Source organism: Strigops habroptila, chromosome 8 (assembly GCF_004027225.2).
Source record: "Strigops habroptila isolate Jane chromosome 8, bStrHab1.2.pri, whole genome shotgun sequence".
Lineage (NCBI taxonomy): Eukaryota > Metazoa > Chordata > Aves > Psittaciformes > Psittacidae > Strigops > Strigops habroptila.
This window is the reverse complement of record NC_044284.2, coordinates 52,090,352-52,112,252: the sequence shown is the minus strand read 5'-3', so window position 1 is coordinate 52,112,252 and position 21,901 is coordinate 52,090,352. Positions and strand designations below refer to the sequence as shown.

General features: G+C 51.0%; 1 protein-coding gene across 2 annotated transcripts in view; it reads right to left on the bottom strand.

The window, feature by feature from the left end:
• RNF220 (ring finger protein 220) overlaps positions 1-21,901 on the bottom strand; it is a 219,281-nt gene that overhangs the window by 65,111 nt on the left and 132,269 nt on the right. For both annotated transcript variants that reach the window (XM_030494518.1, XM_030494519.1), the window contains 2 exons: positions 20,726-20,855; positions 6,242-6,287 (listed from right to left, as the gene is read on the bottom strand). In XM_030494518.1, the coding sequence (XP_030350378.1) occupies positions 6,242-6,287; positions 20,726-20,855 (176 nt within the window). The remainder of the gene's footprint in view (positions 1-6,241; positions 6,288-20,725; positions 20,856-21,901) is intronic.

The following is a 21,901-nucleotide window of genomic DNA, read 5'->3' as shown; positions in this document are numbered from 1 at the left end:
GGAAGATGGAGCAAGGGCCTTGTGTGAGCGGCCGTGCAGCCTCATATTTCTCCCTCCCCTCTAAATCATCTCTCCACTGGGTAAAGGCACTCTCTGTGGAGGTTATAAACCCTGAGAGGATCAGCCTGAGCATTACACCTGGGGCAAGCTAAATAAAAAAAGGTCACTGGCGCTTTTTAAACATGGACAAAAAAGCAGTAAAATGTGTTTGGAAAAAAAAATCTGGCATTAAATCATGACTTTTTGCCTGGCTTGCCTCATTAAAAGTGGCCTTTTGGAAGGTAAAATTATCATTGTAAGTGATAAGATCTTTAAGAAAATAATTCACGGCTTCTTCACCCTTTAATATGATAGCCGCCACCGGCTAATTTTTTTCTTAATGGCAACGAGACTATCAATCTTGTCCAAGCCCTGTACTCCCTCCTTCCTCCTGCCCCTCCTGCCGTGCCGGGCAGCCATGGCCCTGCTCGGCATTCCTTCCTACCCCTTGGAGCCCAGCTATGCCGTGACAAGAAGACGAGGCACGTCTGGATGTATGGCTTTACCCGCTTGTATCTGTGGATTCCAGCAAGAAGCAGAGACCATGTAAACCTTGCTCACACTGTGAGGTTCACACCTTGGTGGCTCCCAACACCCTCCATGGACCATGCAATTCTGCAGAGCATCTGCAAATGTTTCAGCAGTCTCATTGCTATTAGGAACAACATATAGTTTACATATATAAATACACAGGCAGGTTTGGCATGAATCAAACGTGCTGCTGTGATCCCGGTCCATCGCTCTCTGGACCTGTTCCTCCCTGCTCAGGCGGACGAGCTGTGGGCAGCTCCGAGGTGATGCTGGCAAGGGCATGGGTGCCAACATGCCACTGGATCCCAACTCACAGGCGCTCGAGACGTGTGTCTGGGGCAGCACAAGGGAAGGGTGCGGGTGTCAGGGTGCATCCAAGGAAATGGATGGAAATTGCCGGCACTCACCGACCCCAACGCCAAGTGCTGCCTTTCGCTGGCAGACGGGTGAGGTGTCAGCGCTGGCAGAGCCCAGCCTGTGCATTTGACATTCTGCTGCCTCTCAAGGCCAGTCATCTGAGAGTATTAAAGTGCTGGACTCCTGCTTTCTGATAGCCCTGGAAAAACACAGCGAGTCTATTTTTCTTAAACAATCCATCACAGCTGCTGTCAGCAGAACAAATACCCTAACCCTGCTTTTTATGTATCTATATAGGCTTTTTTTATGATTTTTTTTTTTTTATTTTGGCACAAAGTGTTCCCTTCTTGATGCATTCAGCTTTAACTCTGCCGTCTAAATAGGTACTTATCACTTAACATGGAGGTGATGGCTTGACATGTTTTCTGTCTCCTGCCCTCCCCTCCACGGTAGGGAAGCCATCAAAGTGTTGCTAATAGCTGTTATCACTTGGGAACTGTAACCCGAAAGCAATGAGTGATACCAGGCCTTGCTGTGATTTTCCCCCTTAACTCTGCTAGCTGTTTTTTATGTTATTGCTGGAGGATCCCTGACACAAAGATGCTACTATTAGAGCTGAGTTTCCTAGAAGCTTTTGGAGGGTCCACATTTGCTCCTGGTAAAGTTAGAGGTAAAATTATCTAGTGGCTTTTAGCTGGCAGAGGTAAAGGTGGGATGGAGCTGGGGATGAAAGGCTTAAATGTGAGAAGGGTGTGAGTAGTGAACAGAAATAATGGCAACAGCAGCTTCTGGCCATGGCTAAAAGATTCCAGTGGTCTGCAAGCAGAATAAGCTTACAGAAATGTGAGTTGCTGATTTATTTCTGTGCATGTTACAGTTACACCCGGGATTGTAAGACACCAGCTACACAGCATGGAAAAGGGCTTCTTCCAGCAGAAGCGCCCATTGGCACACCAGGGATGGAGAGGGCAAGAGGTCTGGGTGAGGTCTGGCCAAGGTCTGCTGGGATCTGCCAGCCTGTGCAGCTCCCCTCCGCCACCACATCCCTCTCTGCTCCTCATACTGAATGCAGCGGTTTTCCCCAGCCCAATGGGAGGGCACAGCTGTTTGGCCCAAGGGGAGCGAGAGGCTTTGTTTGTTCATGGGGTGATTTGTTTTATGGATTAAAACCTGGCAGAGATATTTTTTTGGAGTGGCTCTGGTATTCATCACCCCAAACTGGCAGGGACCACGACCAACCAACACTCATCCTATGTAATTTCATCTCTGTGGGCTGTTCTTGTGTCCCCAGCTTAGCCATAGCTTTGCCACAAAAGTCAGATTTAGCTTTTTATTCTTTCCTTATAAATCACAGTTACAGAGGGAGGGGGCACAGATACGGTGAGTGACTTCTCCAGCCCCCCACAGTGAGTCAGTGACACAAGAGAAGGAGTTAAAACCCCAGGGCCCTGACACCCGTCCCCTGCTCCTACCACCAGACGTGATATGGAGAAGTTAAATGATTGTGCTAGAAATTTCATCTCGAGTGAGGCAGCTGGGAAGGGCTTAATACAGACATTCTGTCAAGGTTTAAGGCTCCAAATCTTGCTTGCTTCAAAGCTCTTTTTCCTTGGAGGGCTTTAGTGGTCAAATTTCCCTCTAGATGCTGTAATTCTCTCTCAAACTGCCCGGTGAAGCTGTAAAATCACAGGGGTGGGTGGGGGAATCAAAGGGCTTCTGGCACTGTGGCTCGGTTCCCAGCAATGCCGGAGGTCTCAGAGCAGTGTGCTGGCTGCCTGCCTGCAGGCACCCTCTGAGGACCTGGGTGCGCACCTAAACAAACTGGCCGCAAGCATCTGCTGGGTGCATGAGATGGATTTTGTTGGTGGCTGCTCACATCAGTGTCTGTTTGCAGCAAGAGCCAGCACACAGGGTGGACTATTAGTAAGAAAGTCAATTGCAGTCATTTTATTAGGGAGCAGCAGTGGAAAACGAATGCTGAGCCTACTGTGAGAGCTGGGATGTGTCATGGAGCCCAGCATCTTCCCCTTCAGTGGTCAATACCAGCACTTTCACAGGGGATATGAGTTCTCCTGTTAGGTAACAGGTAACAGACTGCAGCTAATATCCTGAAATTTAGGCATTGAGACCCCTCTGGGCAGAGATGATATCCCACCTAGATGATAGCCCATGAAGAGAGAGCCATGGGCCAGACAGACAGTGGCAAAGAAGTGCTCTTAGGAGGACCTGGGGATGCTGACTCTCAGAATTACTGCTGGTTGGTCAATGAAGAGCAGTAACAGTTGGGCTTAATGCTGCTCGTACACCTCACCTACATGGGTTTAACTCAACATCTGCTCCTCTCCTGTACCACCCCTTGCAAGAGGCAGCCAAGGCAAGAGGGGAAAGGCAGGGGGAAGGCATGACGCCCAGGAATGATGCCCAGGGGATCTGCACACTGCTGGCAGCTATCTACAGACCCCTGGGCAGCCATGAGCCTGAATGGAGCATGTGATGTTGTCTATACACCTCTGCAAGTCATGCCTGCTGCCTGGTCTGCCTGAGACACAGCCTCTGGCCATGCTGGGCAGTGCTGCAGGGAAGGTGTCACCTTGATATGTGGGGACTCAGAGGGCTACCTGGCTCTCAGCAGTATGAAGATCCATCATCACAAGTCTTGGGGGGAGTGTCCAAGCATGCAAACAGGGACAGAAACTGCACCCGGGAGGAGATGGTGGTGTTCCCCTTGCCATCTTCAGTCTATGGGACTTGTTGCAGACACCTTGCAGCTATCTCAGGCCTTTTTCCCCAGGCAAGGGGAGCCCAGATTTCCTAAGTAAGTGGCAGCCAGGGTTGGATAGAAATCTCATCCTGAGGCTCACTGTGCAGGCTTGTTATCTGCTTGTCTAAGTGGCTTGTCCACACTGGCATACCACCATTGATTGGGCTTGGTCTCTAACAGGAAGCAAACGAGGATGCTGAACACTGCAGAGCAATGTGGTGCTCAGTGCTCCCTCCAAGCTGCCTTCACAGAGAGGGAGCCCAGGCACCAAACAGAAGTGCTGGCTGGAGCCCCCCAGCTCACAGCCCTCGCTTGGCTTTCACTGCCTTCGCCAGCTCTGATAATAGAAGAACCTGATACAATAATCCCGCATTCATCACATCCCATGTTGAGTGATTGGATTTTCTTTGACATATTGCCATGAAAATTGACCCAGTGCAGTGAGTGACAGCTCTTCAGGGGCAGGAAAGCTGCACGCAAGGAACATGCGCTTACATCTGGGCTTTTATTGCCAGGAGAGACATTCCCAACTACGAGGACGGGATAGCAGCAAAGCCAGGAGACAGAGCATGGTGGGTTAAATTCCCTGCCCCCAGCTACAACCTGGGAAGAGCCTCAGGCCAGCACAGAAGCAGCAATGGTAGCGATACTACATGCAAAGGTCCTAAATGAGTCCTAAAGTGGTCTTAAAACCACGGGCGACCACAAAAGGAACACAGCCAGCCTGCACCCCACCCCAGTTCCCATGCCCCTGAGTGGAACCAGCATGCCTGTGCTGCCAGGGAATGCTCCTGAGGGATGGGGACGTACAGCCCCTTTCTCCTACTGCTGAGCCGCTAGAGCTGCTGGCCCTTTTGTTGGCACCAGAAGAAGGACTGGCCAGGAGATGTTGCAGCAGTCCCTGTGGTCCTTGCAACACCTTCCACTCTGCCCAGGGTGGGAAGTGGACATGGCACAGGTCCCAGCTCTTCCCAGGTGGTTCCTGCCAGACTTCTAGTGATGCCCACTGTGGGATCTGTCCCCCATCCCTCTGCCTGGGGCCCCTGCTAATGTTGGACCAGAGGCACAGCTTTGTCCCCAGCAGGACTTTCTCAGAGGAACTTCACATCCCAATGGGCTATTCCCACCCTGCTTTATAAACACCCAGTGGGCAGAAGGGAAGGAAGGTTCACCTCTCCACCATCCCCCTCCTCAATCCCACCTGGTTACAAAAGGGCCTTTAATACCAAGCTCAGGCGAAGGTGACAGTGCTGTGCCTTCCCATGCCACACAGGATTTGTCTCCCAGCAAAAGCCACCTAGAAATAATGAATCCTCCTGGGCTGAGAGGCTTTCAAGCTCTCTGAGAAGGGAATGAAAGATTTCTTGATTTCACCTTCTCCCTCCCTGCTCTCCTGGCTTCTTGAAGTTAATGTTCTTAGCCCCAGACGTGACGGGCAAAGGGAAAAGATCCATGTGGTGACAGGGGACGATTGATGTCTTTTACATAGAACGACGCTTCAGTCCCAGTTTAATCCCCTTGCTCAAGGCAAATGGGATTCTTTGTCAATGGAAACTTCAAAAGCCCAGCCCTGCCGCGAGATGGACCTTCTTCTTTATCTGGTCTCTGTCAGTCACTCGCTGTGTTTCCCTCCAAACAGCTACCTATCTTCCTAGCCATCCCTCTCCCTCGCAGGCAATGTGTTTGGGACTGTTGAGTTATCTACACTCAGACCTGATGAGGAGGGAAAGGGAAGCGTGCAGAGTCCAGCTGCTTTCATTTTGTGAGTGCCTTTTCCAGCTCCTTCAAAACATCCCAAGGCAGCCTCAGACTGCTTGGACTGTGTCACCAGAAGGGTAGGAGAACCTGCACCACTTGCCTTTGCCTGCTTTGGGAAGCACAGCGTGGTTTTCAGAGGCTGTGCAATGCCTAGCTGCCCTGCAGTGCTCCCTGCCACCCACTTGCCTGCCCAAGCTCTGGTCCTTCTCATATGAAGTCCAGCTAATGGTAATTAGTAAAATTATGCCCTAATTAGTAAAATTATGCCCTTCGCGGTGATGCCATGATGCTCTATGCATTTTGCATTCTGAGCCAAGGGGATGGGAGGTGGGTCCTGGGGAGGGGATGCAGCTGAGATGGGGTCTTTTAGTGATTTGGGCTCCTCCTCAGGTGTGGATTGCTCCCCTCAGGCAGTCCCACTCGCCTCTTCCAAAGCTGGCATATGGCTCTGGCTCCAGGAGCTCCTGCACATGATTTCCCAGGCTGAGCTCAACCTGCATGTGATCAGCTCTCATTAGCTGTCATTAGACACAATCTGGAGTCTCTGAGCCCGCTGGGTCCTTCAGCTTCACCATCCCCTGGCTGCATGGGGAATGAGGAAGCCCTATGTGGGTACTTGGCCGCTCCAGCCCGGTGGGTGAATGGGACAGCAGCTTCTCCCAGTGCTGGCCCCCGAAGTGTGGCCACCTTCCTGGGAGACACCAAGTAGCAGGACAGGGAGTGGGCTGGGAAGGTGATGGGGTGTAAAGAGCATCCCTCTGGGGGAAGAAAGGGCTCTGAGTTGTTCTCACTTACCTTGGGGGTGCCTGCTGCCATGGCATCCTTCAGGATGGAGCTCTTGCTGCCAAGAGAGAAGAGAATGGGGTCAGAGTCATAAAAATGCTGTAGTGGGCAATGGGGGAGCACTTTGAGGGATCTCACAAGGTCAAATAGCAAAGCATGGCTCCCCTTCCCCAAACCAAGGAAAGCCTCCTCACCCTGACCAGAGGGGCACGGAAAGGAGAGCACCCCTATATGTTTCTCCAGCTGGGATAAAATGGTCCTACAAGTGGAAACCCCAAAACCCAGACACACAATGCAGAGTCAAATCCTGACTTTCCCCCTCCTGGGGGTCTTGCACAGCTCCTCTACCAGCCCTGGGGAAAATGGGATCAAGCCTGCAGGGGCACAGGGAAGAAAGCCAAGGAGAGGGGAGCAGAGGTGGCGAGGATCATGCACAATAAAAGAAGGAGGAAAGGAAAGAGAAGGAGATGAAATCGGCATAGGAGCAAGGGAAAGAAGATCCTCTCAGCTCCAGCTGCAGCGTGGAGACAACAGCTTTGCCGGAGGATGGAGTGATTTGTAAATTCAGCTTGTTCACCATTTAGCAGGGAAGGAGGTCCCCACCACGCTGCTCCTCCTCGCCTGCCCCCGCCAGCGGGAAATGCTATAGATTTAATAACACCTTCCCCCCCTCCAGACAGGTTAAACTTGAAACAATTACATATCAAAGCCGACATGGCGGGGAGGCCTGCACTGTAATTTTTTGGTTATTAAAGTAATCTCTCTCATGTAAATTCTCCTGCTAACATGCTGCAAACAGCATTTGGAAATAAATTATTTCCCCATGATTCGATTTGTCAATGCAAAGCACCTGCAGCAGGCAAAAGGCTCTTGAAATATGTTGCCAAGCCCATTGCCTGGGCTTGTAAGTGCATGCCGGTGGGGTGGCTGGCTCCCAGCTCCCCATAGCCCCAGGGAGATGATGGATGGGTGGGTGTGTGGAGGGGGGAGGTTGGGGAAGGAAAGGGGGGGGAATGGAATTGTGTTTAATAACAAAATTTGTATGCAAGCCTGCATCCCAGGCTAAGGATGAGTGATCGGCAGCCAGAAAGTATTAAAAAGCCTCGCTAAACAGATGCTGACAATAGAACAAGACATATCAAATCAGATCTACTTCAGAAACATTAATATACACACGCACACATGCTCGCCCGCACGCGCGCGCCCGGCTCCGCACACCCCGTGCTCCTTTCTTCTCAATCACAGCAATATGGGAGACATCAATAAATTTTTATGAGACTTTTAGAAGATCAACACGGTACTAGATGTGACAAAAAAGCAATGTGCCTGTCATGTTCGCTTTGTCGGGGACACTTTAGCCCCAGATGCCGAGCTGCAGTGCCAGCAGGGAGAAATTGAATTTGGCTGGCTTTAATCTGCCTTGATTTGGCAGATGGCTGGGTGTTATGAAATGAGCAGGGATGGAGGAAGGTGTTTTCTCCCAGGGCTATGGCCCCCCTCCTCTCCCAGTGCCACCACCCTCGCCCCCCACCCCAAAATGGGGGGAAACACACTGTTATCCATTGCCGTCAGGTCACCCCAAACGCTGCAGTTCTGCTCCTGGAGCAAGCGTCTGCAGTTCCTGGGGACCAGGGATAACAGGCTGGGGTATCACCTCCCTCACAGCCCCCTTCCCTGAGGGAAGGTGCTGCTGGATGTCCCCCAGCTCTGCCCCCCTGCTCTCAGAAGGTGGCACAGATCAGAGTCAGTCCCTGCTGTCCCCCGTGACAGAGCCCTGGCATCACCTCCAACCTGCGCCCAAATGCATGTGATGGGAAAGATTTCTATCCTCTCCCCATTTCCAGCACTACCTTGAATTTCTCAATCACCCAAAGTGTGAAACAATTTTATTTTCCTTTTATAACCCAAACACCAGGTTAAAAAACCCAACTCATTTCCTCCCTCTTCTTGTTAAAGGTGTTTAAAATTATTCCTTTTTGAGGGAAAGAGGAAGAATCTCATTAATTCCTCCCAGAAATGGTGTTTGTGCCAGGAAACTGCAGTTTCCAGGATGAGAGCTTCTTTGGTCAGCTGAAGGCCAAGCCTCTGCCATTGGGACAGATAAGGAAGAGGACTGATTTAGATAACTTGAAAAAGTTTATTTTATTCTTTATTTGAAGGATTATTAAGAGCCACCCCCTCCTTGCAGTTGAGCCCCACTCTTGCTAATAAAAGCTTGCAATGGTTTTTTATTTATTTCTAGAGATGAGTCAGGAATAGGCACAAGCCCTGGTCATCCAAGTCCCAAGACCCTGGAATTTAAGGGTGCTTTCCTCCATCCCACTAAACAACCCTCTGAATTTCAGTGGCTGCAGCCCCCCACACCTCTTAAGGATGCTGGCAGAGGGCTGAGAATTGAAAGGCCATCAGCAAAGAGAGACCTTCCCCTCCATAAACACCTCAGACAAATTAAAAATGGTAAAAGGGAAATCAAGACCTTTAAAGTTCAAACACTTTTCGGTGCCTTTTAAAGTTTTTTCGCTCTAGGCCCTTGCAGACAGCACAATCTTTGGAGACCTTGGGATTCTCTTTAATCACCCAGCCAGGCTTCAGTGGTCTGAAATGATTACACATTTACATAGTAATAACCCCAACACTCCCCACATTATTTCATGGCTAGCATATTTCCACTCGGCGAGTGATCCATGTGTTTTAAATTATAACCTGTACATAGGAAATTAGTTACTAAGTACGATATTCACGGGCTCGCCTGACACTTCTAATTAAGGTGATTTACACAGAATTATCCTACGAAATAAAAAAATGGTGTTTTGCTAGCTAATAAAATATAATTACTACCCGCTTTTCTAAGTTACAGTTAGTTTTAATCTATTTGGGGAATTGTTTATCTAGTTCATTACAGCAAAACAACTTCTTTCCCTTTTAGGCAACCCCCCCAAAGTACCAAAGATGACAAGAAATGCCCTGGAAAGACCCAGCAATTTGGGTAGCCTCCTTCTCTCTCTCTCATGACAACTTTGCATTTCCAAGTGATAGGAGGCTGCTTCCTTGCTGGTTCCCTTTCTTGGGGCTGAGACACCAGTTCTGGCTGTGCATTTGGGCATCCCCACGTGTTTGGATGCCCTATACCTCTGTGAAGACGAAACAAGGCCCCTGCTCTGGTGCTGCTGGAGGGGTCTGCCCATCCCTGAAGCTGCATCACCCTTAATGGGAGCTGCATGGCCAGGTCTCCATGTGCCCTAGTGGGCACATGTGCCCTAGTGGTCCCTGGTGGGCACCATCACTCCTCTATATTAGGGCACCTGAGCTTTAAGAGGATCATTTACTCTCAGCAAGACCCTCCACAATGAAAGCAAGACTCAGGGTACACCACAGACATGCAGATGTCTTTTAACCCTAGGCAGAGACTTGGTTAGGAGCATCCCCAGATGCAACTGGGAATCCCCTCACATCTCCCTGAGTGAGCCCCAAGGGGCTGTTCAGACCCAGTCTGGATGTCAGGATGTCCCAAAGAGCAAAGGGTAGCTCAGCACACCGAATATGTGTCCTCGTTACCCACAGTCTTAGTGTTTCGCTATCCCTGCCATGGTTGCTGTTACACACAGTGACCTTCAAGTTTATTTATTTATTTTGTTATGGTCCTCCCTTTTGGGGTGTGCTCGCCATAGGAAAAAAAAAGCAATATGCAAGGAGTGGTCCCTTATCATCCCTTATTGTTGTAGGAATTTCAGTTTTCCCCCAAAAGGAAAGTTTTCTAGGTGCCCAAGCAAGGGGACAAGAGAAGCCATGTTCCCCCCATCAGCTGCCAGGCAGAGGACCATGGCCCAAGTTCTGCTTTTGCTGCCGGAGCCCACCACACACAGGCAGGGCTCTCGCTCAACTCCTAGCCCAGGCAGCTGCCCCAGGGAAGCAGGAGCAGGAGCCTTCCTCCTCTGCACTCATTGCAACACACACACAGTATCTGCACCAGGGCATCACTGCAGCATCCCGGCACAAGGGTTGGAAAGCTCTGTTGAAAGCAGTTGTAACTACAGCTTGAGTGAGAAGACCAAGAGAGATGTGCTCAGAGGGGAAATGTGAGCACAGAATAGTGATGGGACTTGCCAGGAATCTCAGTGCAACAACAATAAGGCCAGAAACAGCTCTGATGCTGCACTTCAGCCGACCACAGCTGCTTAGGCTCCCCAAGCATGATAAAACAAGATTTCTGCAAAGCCCCCACTGAGGACAAGGCAGTGCTTATGATGAGCATCCATCAAGGAAGGGCTGAGCTCAGTACCTGGCATAGCAGCCACCCCCTGGCAGCACTCCCTGCACATAATTAATAACAACTGCAAGACAAGTTCCTTGAGCTTGGGTAGCTACAGATGTTTGTGCTCATCCCTTAACAACACTGCAGCCAGAAAAGGTTTAAAGAGGTGGTAAGAGGGCTGCTGCCATGCAGCTAGTGTCTTCTAGCTCTGCAATTCTTCCACAGAACAACTCTCAGCAGCCCTTTGGATTTGATGGGTACCAGCCAGAGCACATGCAGCAGCTCACACATGAGATTCTACAAAGCCAAAAGGTTTCTACAAGCTGCTGCCAACTGATGTATTTCTTTAAAAAAAAAATAATAATCCAGTGGAAACAATTTGGTTTTAGCTGCAGGACTCGTGACTTGAACACGTAGCCTTGGGATGGGAGCCCCAGCACCAAAGTGAGCCTCCGGCTTAGCCATGTGGATGGCAGCACTAGTTGTAAATAAGCAGTTGCCGGGTAAAGAGGGAATTGGATTTTTGTGAATGCCAGTTTAAATAGGCAGAAGTGTCACTTGAAGCCTAAATAAGGAAATAGAAGTTTGATTTTTTTTTAACTACATGAGGCCAAATCCTCACCTCGCTGCAGGTGACAGTGCCCAGCATGGCCTGTTGTGATCTGTGCTGTCAGGGGAAGCGCAATGGGGTTTTTAACCTGCTGTGGCTCCTCTAGCATCACCTGCATCCCGTGGTAGGGAAAGGGGCTGAGCAATGGTAGAAATTGAATCAGAAGTAGAAATGCTCTGCACATACAGCCCCAGATATGCTTCCCAAGTGCTCTCCCAGTCAGCATTTGTGAGACCTCAGTGCCCAACGTGGTCAGCTGTGACAAACCTGGCCCACAGGGCAGCAACCCACCTCTCTCAAAGAGATGAAGCTGCCGCAGAAATGCAGCCAGATCATAAAACACTGTGGTATGACCTGACTATGCTAAAATCCCTTATTTGCTCTGTTCTATTCACACCCCTGAATCTTTTTCCCCTGCTGGGTTTTTCTTTGTCAACCCCTGGTACCTCATACCACTGCCAGGAGACTTAGCTCAGAGCAGGTGATAGGTTTCTGGGTGAGGATGTGGTGGTGCTGGGATGAAGCAGGAGGCTGGGGTGGGAAGGCTGTTTCTTTCTTTCCCACTATTTGAAAAGAAGGTGGTTGGAAAAATAAAAAGAAAAGTCGGAGGGAAAGGTCATGCATTAGATTGATCTGGGGGGCTCTTTGCTACCGCGGCTGTAATGACTGTTTAATTATTCCCAGCTCATGTGGCAGTTCAGGAGAGGCTCTGCAGAAGGCATACATCGCTTCAGGGCAAATAACTGACCGAAGATTTATTTCTCACCCTTGGGTTTCCATGCATCCCTTCACAGGCCTCCTGCTGTCCAAGGATTCCGCAGCAGGGCAAGGCTTTGCTCTCCAAGGTGCCAAACCCCAGCCTGCAAGCCTATGCCCGACTTAGGGAATGGGCTGTGGATACCACGGGTCTGAAGGCACTTCAAGGAACATTCATAGCACTTTCAGGGCACTGCATGAATGAGGGGATACCCACAAATTTTCTCACCCGCTGTGCTACCCTGGAAGCCCTGATTCATGAGAAGTGTTCTCACCCATGGATTGTGGGCAGCAGCCTCTGCCTTCCCTGGGGTCTGCCATGGGAGGAAAGGAATGGGGCATACTCTAAGCAGGGCAGGCAGCTGCATGGCTTGTGTTCTTTCCACTGGAGAAGCTGTGGATGAAGGGTCCAGGCTGCTGTCACTGCCACCCTCTGAGTGCACGGGAGGAAGCTGGAGGGTCTCTCTTCCCTTTCTGTCTGTGATTAATCTGCCACAGTGAGGGGCAGGGACACAAATCAGAGGGGGAATGAAAGAGGATAAATCCATGGTATCAGCAGCACCACATTTGCTAGATAATAAACAGACTCCTCTCCTCATAAATTTCCTTCCATTCCCCCATCATTCCCTGCCACTGACACTGGCAGATATGGAGCTGGGCTGATCCTGGCCTTTCTGGTGTCCCGGCTGGTGGGGAGAGCTGTGGCTCCACCGGCCTGGTATCCTTCACCCCCTGCACACACTGGGGTGCAGTGGGGGCTGCAGGACAGCACAGTGAAGCCCCATCCAAGCTCATGGGCTTTACACAGTGCATGGGACACCTGAGCTGACTGCCATGAGGTGATCCATACACAAATATCTCAACTTTGTGTGTTATTCGGCTCTCTGCACACCAGATGAAGAAGAACCCTGATTTTGAGACAACACCAGCACGTGAAGTGGATGGGAGAAGCACTAGGGACATCAAGCACCCTTTGATTTACTTGGTATTTCCATTCCCCACCTCAGTCCCTAGATGTGGCTTGTTCTCTCTCCCTGTCACGGCACAACACTGTGCCCTCACTCCCCATTTTGGCAGCAGCCAGCTCACCCAGTTTTCTGCACCCCACATGGCGACATCACCCTATTCCTACACCCTGCTCAGGTATCCTGGAGAAGCTGACACTTCCAGGTAGGTTTCTCTGGTGACAGAGTGTGTTTCATTTAATCCTGACAGGAGCCACGCGGCTGGAGAAAGCTTTGGGTGTTGCCACTTCCCATGTACCTGGAGATGTGCCCGTGCCTGAAACTGCACACCATGACCCCAGAGCTGAGGTCCTACACTGAACATCTCTGACATGTGGCATGGGATGCTCTGCTGCTGCTGTGGGGCAGGACCTACTCCCCGGGGTGGCTCAGGGCAGAGCAGGGTGTGAGCAATGCCATCTGTGTACCCAGAGCAAAGCAGCAGGTCCTAAGCTCCAACCTGCCCCAGCATCCTGGTTTTGTCGGGGAATATTGGCTGCGGGACAAGTCCTGGATGCTGCATGTGCTGTGGGAAGCAGCCGTTTGGGTACTGGATGCTCAGTGCCATGATTGGGTCTTTCTCTGGAGCAGTCGGGCATTGCATGAAGGCACATGTGTGCTGGGACTGGCACATGGGGAGAGCATCAGGGAGACATCACAGGTAATGAATCACTTGGTTGAACACCTTGAGGGGTGCCAGAGTGCTCCAGGAAAGCCCCAGGCTGGCCGGATGCCTTCCCCATGTCCCAAGGAGAGGATGCTGCAGGAGAGGTACCAAGTCTCACCTCACAGAGCACTGTCAGGCGCTTAATAGTACCTGTCCCCACCATCTCCCTGGCCTGGATTTATGCCTTGAGGGGTCACCTCTGGCGAGACTCTAATAACACGACTTTATTAGCTTTCTTGTTCCTTCTTTAAGATACAGTGGCAAGGGGGGAGGAGGGCAGCAGCACCTCGGGAAGGAGCGGGGGGCGCACAGATAGGAAGCCGCTGCCCTCGCGATTCCCCTTCTCGGTGACAAGGGGGAGAGGGAGAAAAATGATGCTCCCTCGGAATTTATCATGCACCCAATTACAATGTTAATTGGCAAGTCCCAGAAATCAATTAATTCGCAAATTTTTTTCAATTAAAAATTAAGATAAATCATAAAACGTTATTAAGCAAAGGCCAAACTCCGTGAACTTTTTTTTTTTAAGGCATCTAGGGTTTTTTTTTTTTTTAATTTAAATAAAAAAAAAAAGAGCTGTGTTGCCAAAGCCCGATGCCCTTGAGTGCCTTTGCTGAAGCGCAGGGGGCTGTCATCAGCAGGACTGGGCTGAAGACAGATAAAAAAATATCGACCAGTCGGACACACTGCTTCTGCTTTATTGATCAGGCGGGAATTTAACTTGCTGTGCATATCCACCGTGTCAGCAAGGGCCACGGGCGAAATTAAAAGTACTTGGCTTGGAGATGTCGCCTTGATACCGGGGGGTGGGGAGAGAGGGAGAGGGAGAAAGGGAAGAAAGGAAAAGAAGAAGGTGGAAAGAGAAGAGGGGAAAAAGAAGGAATAAAAAAGGTGAAGTTGAGGAGCAGGAGGTTACAATGCCTGCTTTTCCCTGGTTGTAATCTCACTTATTGGACAGGGCTCCTTGCCCTCTCTGGAGCGCTCGCAGGCATCTGCCACATGCAAGGAAGAGAATTAGCATGTATTTCAGTGGAGCTTTGGGAAAAAAACCCTTCTCACTCAAAACTGTCTCTAATCTCACTCATTCAGGGGCTAGGGCCCCTGCAGTGTTCGCTGCACAAGAAGTCTGCAGAAGTACCTGGCCATCAAGTTAAAGTCCCCAGGCATAAATCAAGGAGACCTGAGGCGAGAGCCGTGACCCTGGTGTGACACATGACAACAGAGCTAATTCGGGTTTTACACACTCTATTTATCCTGCTGGACCTGGCAGTGTGGCCGCTCGCCCTTCCCAGAACAGCCGCTCACCCAGCCCCTGGAAGGTCTCCTCCAAGGGCCCTTTGGGACAATGCAGCGCTCAGCAGATCCCACTGAGATGACGAAACCCTTGCCTGGGCCAGCGTGAGGAGCAGCTGTATTTAAACACAGGGTGCCCTGAGCAGGGGAGCGTTATGAGACGCATTTCATAACTTGCTCCAGGTCCTTATCCTGACCAGGAGTAATGCAGAAAGCCCCTGTCATTTGGGTATAGAATGACCACAGCGATTGTGTGCTTCTCTCCTCATCCATCAGCAGGAGTCTCGGGTACAGACTCTGGGTGGTTAGCATGGGTTGACTTTAACCAGAAACACTGGGAAAGCAACCTGTGAAAGGATGTGAAATCCAGGATGCATCTCCAGATGTCTGGAGACATCTCTCAAGGATAGGGACCTTGCTTGGAGTGACCAGGCCATCTCCCAGGATCCTACAGCCTTCATGTTTTAGCTATACTTCCAGCTTCCTCCTTATGCCTTATCCCACCAGGCCCAAAGCTGCTTCTGTCCCCTGAGGAGAGCTGCCGTTGTGCCTCTCTACGTAAAGAAACCTTGAGCTGAATCCCCCCATGCCTCCAGCAGGGTGAGGATGCTCAGTGCAGTGCCAGGGACTGAGGCAGCACTTTCTGCTTTAACCGTAGCTTCTGAGAGGAAAAGAGCACACATGCAAATGAGGGAAAAGAAGCTTCAGAGGGATGCTGAAGGAAGATTTAAGCCTGGGCAGAGGTGCACTGAGAGTTGCTGCCACAATCTCATGGTTGGCTCTTCTCCTCTGACATGAAGCAAAGCTGGCTCCAACAGCCAAGCTAAATCTCCCATCTGGGCACGTCACCTGCTTTGAAACAGGATTTCCCACTGCACCTTGCCCTCCTTTGCCTGATGCTATTTGGTTCCCTCTTCACAACAGCATCTTTGAGGTCACCAGAAACTGCCTGCGGCGCTTTCTCTTTGCACCAAGGTGAGAGACCCTCATGCCCTCTGTCTTCTGGGAAATGTTTCACAATCAGAGAATCAGAAGAGAAATTATTCTCAGACACAGCAGAAAGGTCATTAGGGGGAATTAGTAGCTCCTGAGATGCTGGGTGCATGAGGATGCATCCCCATGCTTGCAGCACAGTGGCAAGGAGCAATAAGTGTTGCTAGCCCAGGCTGGTGGGCATGGGCTTTAAAACACAAATATGCTCAGATTAATTATTCAGTGTGGAGGAAGGAAAGGAAGAAAAGTGAAGAAGGAGAGAGTTTTCACAGCCATGGGGCACTGTGAGAACAGCATCACCCCCCATTGCCCACCCCAGCACATCCATTCCTGGAGGCACTGAGGATGCACAACCATGCCCAGCCCCGGGATGCACAGGCACAGGTAATATTACAACATAGCACAAGGATACTGCTGGCTACATCTGCTAAGCTTAGAAACCCCTTTAAATAAGGGCAAAGAGCTGAGATAGTCTTGTCTGAGCTTGTACCATCCTTCAGTTGCAAAAGCAGGAACAGAACTGGCATGGTCCAACTCACTGCTACACCCTCTGGACCTCATTCTTTTGGGGAGTGAAATCACAGCTCTGAAGCATAGGTTTGCTGCTGGTAGTGCAGGGAAGAAACTGTTAGCTGTCACACAGGGAAATAAAAATGCCCCTTTGCTAAATGCATTTTTTAAAAAGAGCGCTGCATATTGAAGAACAGAGCATTGTGTTATTAAAACCACTGCATCCAAAGGCACGTTCTCAACCTTCAAGTGTTTGACTCAGCAACTGTAATAGGTGACTTCCTAAGGCTTTTCAAATGGCCAATAAATGCCTCTTCCCCAAACCCTAGAAAGCACCGTGGACCCATCGGGGACCATCAGCTGAAGCGGGCTCCACAGCTCCCACTGCCTTCCTTACACCTTGTCTGTCGTCAAATTCATCCTTCCTCCATCCCAAATTCCGACCATAGCCCCAGAACTGCCCCTTCTCCACCCAGCCTCCCCCACCATCAGTTGTTCTCTCTGGTCACTGCCTGGAGAGCAGTGGGCAGGGTTTAAGGGTCCCTCTGCGCACCACCACCTCTGCTTGTGGTATTTACCTGCATTGGCATATGCAGCAATACACTCGTATGTACGCAAGGAGGTGTGTGAGTGTGCTTGTCCCAAGGGACAGGTGGGGGACCCAAGGAACCCATGGGTGCTGCTCTCAAACGCTGTGTCTGCCTGTACTCCCCGAGTAGCCTTGGGCTGGGGAAATGCATCTGCAGCCAAAGCACTGGCCAAAGCTCAGACCTGGGGCCACTGACAGCTCCAGAGACTCTCACATTTCAGTGTGCTTTATTGCAAGCCTTTAATACGGATGAGGTGTAAAAGAAGTGAATATAAATTGAGTCAGGATAGGACACCTGCATCTAGCGCACAGACAAGCTTCATGCACACAAGCCAGGAATATTCATGTATTCTGCAGCTACCAGCCTGGCTGGGGCACAGGGCATTGGTGTACACAAAGGTTTGCTGTTATTATTTCTTATTTTCACCTTGGTGGCACTTAGCTGCTCAGCTGGGGATCGGCACCTTTTGCTCTCTGAGCCGTACATGCAGAGCTAGGAGAGCATCCCTCCTGCACAGCGCCATGGGGCCGCTTTGTGCTTTTGCTCTGTGAAGGTGAGCTCCTCTTTGGAGGAGGAATACTAACAGTCTTGGCTGGCAAGAGTTAAACCCCATAAAACCAAGGCTTGTAGTTTTGTTTTCTTTCAATTTATACCCTTCACTTAAAGAGGGGGAGAAAAAAAGAAAGGAGGGGGAGAAAAAAGAAAGCCAGGTGACATATTCTAAGAGGGAGCACCGAAAACGTGTTAAGCACTTCAAAATCTCATATATTCAATCGGCCTCTGGCAAGACATCTGCCTAATGTTAGCGCTTAAATATCCTTTTCCATTTTACATGCATTCAAGTCTCATTTGAGCGAAATGAAACGGTATTATTAAAGGGAGATTTTGCACAAATGGCCTGAATTTGACATGTCAAGTTCAATGAGGCTGTTACATATGTAACACCGAGAAGGGCTCAGAGGCTGCCGGCTCTTGAAACAGCGCCAGTGGCTCAGAAATGAAATTTGCATTCAGAGAGCCTTGCCTCGCTGAGCAGAGCTGTGCATGGGGCTTGCTTGGACCCACATGGGGTGGAGGAGCTGTGGGGCGAGCACCAGCGGGTCTCTCCCTGTGCTTTGGGAGACTGGACACAGCAAGAAGGCAGCAGAGGTAGAAACTCAGGTCCCTCATTCCCACTCAAGTCTGGTTTTCCAAGGGAAATCTTGACCCTGCACGAGGGTTGGATCCTCCTGAGTGATGTCCATCACTGGTCCAGTGGCCAGTGTCCATCCCCTGAGCATGCACAGCACCTTGGCATGGGTGAGTGCTGTCCTGTGGCTCAGCATGGCTCCTCTTGTCTCACCAAGTGATGCTCCAGCTGCGTTGACCTTGAGATGTCCCTGCTCTGAGGCCAGGATGGTCACACCGGCACTGCCCATGAGGAAGAAAGGCTGTCTCTGTCCCTGGAGGATAGCAAACCCCAATCCCACCAGCTGAGCAAGGTGTGCATTGGTGCGAGTGGGTTGCAACCCCAGGCTCCTGGTGAGCTGGGACCATGGGTAGCATCATCGAGGTGGCTCCTACAGATCCCTTGTATCTCAGCCCCAGGAAACTCCTGTGATGGCCTGGAGGAATCCCTTTTCCTCCTTCCCTTCCTCTGCGGTCCTCTGAGCAATGCTGAGCTCCCCACCCTGGCAATACCCAAAAGCCCCTGTGAGTGCTCAATACCTAACAGAGTCAATGGCATGGGGCAGCTCCTCCACCAACCTCTCCTCTCTTGATCTGGCCTTTCGGCAGCATGTCATCTGGCTCACCCACCACACAGCCCCACTGCCACGCTGCCTCAGGGGATATCCCAGCACACAGGGAGCCCCAGTGCCGTGTCAGGAGCTGCTGTGTCACCCACCAAGTCTCTGGGGCTGCAGGCTCAGCGGGCAGGAGGGGATCTGCCTTCCTAACCCCGAGTGCTGGAAATTTATGATTTTGTTGCAAATCATTAAGGTTTATTAAAACTTAACAGCACGAGCCATGATTGGCTGCATCCTCTTTAAATTAAGAAAAATAAAAGGCCCTTGGAAAGCAGCCCCCCGGTTCGCTTCTCCCCATTACACTGATAAGTAACAGCTGCTCAGCCATTTCCCTAACAAGTCGGTATTGGCAGGGAGCGGCCAGGGCTGCCGGTGCCCGTCACGTTTATAGGCCTACATTTTATTTTTATGTTTATTGGGTTATTTGAGATCATTATTAGTTTCTCTCTCCTCTTGTTGATGTGTTCTTGCTCCCGGCTCCTCCAGCCAGGAAGGTTGGGGGAATGGGAGATGGGGCCACCCGCTAGATTGAGCCGCCCTGCTGGAGCCAGGCAGTGCACAGGACCTCGACCTGCTCACATCCCACTGCCCGCTATTGCTGCCCACCCTGCCTGCTGCTGCCTGCTGGCCCCCACCAGGATTGGGAGATACCATCCCTGTGCAGAGCTGCTGTGTTACAGATTAGCCTCCATCGCCTGAATCCATCGACTAGATTGAACGTTATCTATCACACTACGGAGAGAGTCGTTATTTAATAATTAATAAAGACCTCTGATTCTTCTTCGCCGCCTGCGTGGCCGAGCAGAGCGGGCCGGGGAAGTGAGGGCAAGCTGAGGAGAGCTGTCTCCTCTCTAACTGCTGCTGTTATTTAAAGGAATAATGCCATTCTTTTTCATTTGTCAGCTGGCCCACAATGGCCCTTGTCATGCTTTATGATTTAGGGTTTCCTTTCCTTTCCCATTAAACGCCACCTTCCCATCACCACCTCGCGCCAGCCAGCCTCCGCTCCTGGCTTGCGGTTTCAGTTTCACTCTGATATTGGCCCAACTTCTTTGATGGGCTCCTCCGAGCACTAATTGCTTCTGTTCATTTAAACCTGTTCACTAATTTGCAGTGGCCCTTTATTAAGTTGGATGCAGCCCAAATTACACCATAAATTATGCTCGCAGGGGGACTGGGTGTCGCGGGGGATAAATGTGCTGCCTGTTCCCCACGGCCCCCCCACCTTCTCCATCTTCCTGTGCAATGCCTGCAATGGGGATGCAGGTCTCAGCCTGAGGCTGTGGGTGCCGGATTTGGGAGATCTCAGCCAGGACCCATTTGTGGAGGTCTCTCTTTCTCAAGCTCCCTTCATCTGCAACAGCTATCGCTGAGTTGAAAAGAAGACCCAAGCCAGGCAGGGATGGATTCTGCATCCTCTGCACTATGCCCCACATGCCCCACTATGCTCCACGTGCCCCCCCTTGCCCTGGCACACACATACACACTGACACACTCTCCCTCCTCTCCTACCACCTGGTGACGTAACTTTGCTTCTAGTCGGCAGTTTGATTCCTTTCCTCACCTTTTAATGACCAGGGAATTCATTAATAATTGAAATAAACACGTTTTTTTCCAAGGCTGCTGAGTTTTATGGAGGCAGGGCCAGGGATCTGCCAACCCTTGGCTGCAGCCATTTCCTAAATAACTGCTAGCAGTTAAAATGCAATTATTATTTTTTTTAAATAGGGGACTTTGCTGTGCTGGGGAAAGCTGAAGGGAGCTGCAGGCAGCTGAGGGGCAGTGCTCACCATTGCTGCAGGCCTGCTCCATCATGGGATGTGAACAATGTGATGTCCCCAGGGAAATGGGTGTCTGTACCCATTTCTGCCTGGCTTTACCACTGCAGTGAACTCCAGGGGAATGTTTCTGCCCCATTGGCTAGCATTAAATCTCCCATGTCTGGTAGTTGTGGGTACCATCATCTCCTCTGCCATCCACAGGTGCTCTGGCTGGCTAAGCAGGGGTGCTGGTGGATCCAAGGGAGCTGCTTACCTGATGTTCAGCTGGGTGAGCTTCTCCAGCTCCTGCTCCATGTGCTCTTGCAACTCCCCGGGGCGGAGTAGGACCTGGCAGATGGGGCAGATCGGAGCCTGGCTGTCAAACAAGGTTGCTTTCTTTTTGCCTGCGGGGAGGAAAAGAGAGGAGAAAGCTTTAGCTGTGATCAGCTGCCATCAGCATCGCCTGTGCTCTACCCTGGTCCCTGTCCCAGCTGAGGTCTGAAAACAGGGGATTGGTATAGCCCTGTTTCTCTCCCTGCCCCACACTCACTGTGCAGGGACTAGCTCTGTTCTGCAGCAGGACAGCAAGGGGAATGAGAGCATCACAGGCCCAGCTGTGGGCCCTCCAGTCTTACATGGAAAGCAGCAACAGTCACATTTTGGGAGTGACCTTGTGCAACCCTGGCTTTCCCAGTGTGCAGTGCAGGCAGTGTGACTTGGGGCAGGCAGATGACACAGCACTGCCCACTGATCCTGTGAACTAAGAACAGCAAGTTAAGAAGAGCCATCTTTATCCTCCTCAGCACCCCTGAAGCTGGGTGGGTCAGGATGACCCCCGCGAAGGGCAGAGTGATTCTCCATGGGCATGCATGGTTGGGAGGCAGAGGAGACCCTGCAGTGCCAGGCTGCAGATGGCAGGGAGCAGGTCTGGATGCTCAGCATGGCTGTCTCTGTGGTCACTGGGGACTGCTCATCACCAGCACCTCCAGACCCTGCATTTGCCTGAGCTCCAGGACCCCTGGGGTTGCACCATCTTTAGGTGAGATTTGGGGATGCCTGCAGCCTCCAATCCCAAGCCTCTGGGGCCACCCTGGAAGCAGAGTGCTGCCTCACATGCTCCTCTCTTCAAATCCTTCCCGCTTATCCCCTGCTCAGCCACATCTCCCTGGTTCACTCCCTGCTCCGAAGCCAATTTCCTCCAGCTCAGAAACTTTATTGCCCCCTCTGTAAGGAATATACAGCGTCTATTTAACATAAAATAAAACTCTAAAGCAAACAATGAAGTTTCAATAAAACAGAGGAGCCTGCGGGTCTCCAGGCCCCCCTCTCCCAGCTGTATTAGCAGCTCTGCTCATGAGAGGGCGTGCGGAGCCTAGCTCAGATGGCTCCAGCAGGGAGAAACATGCTTTATAGCCGCCTGTTGTCATCCAACGTGAACCCTCCTGCTGGA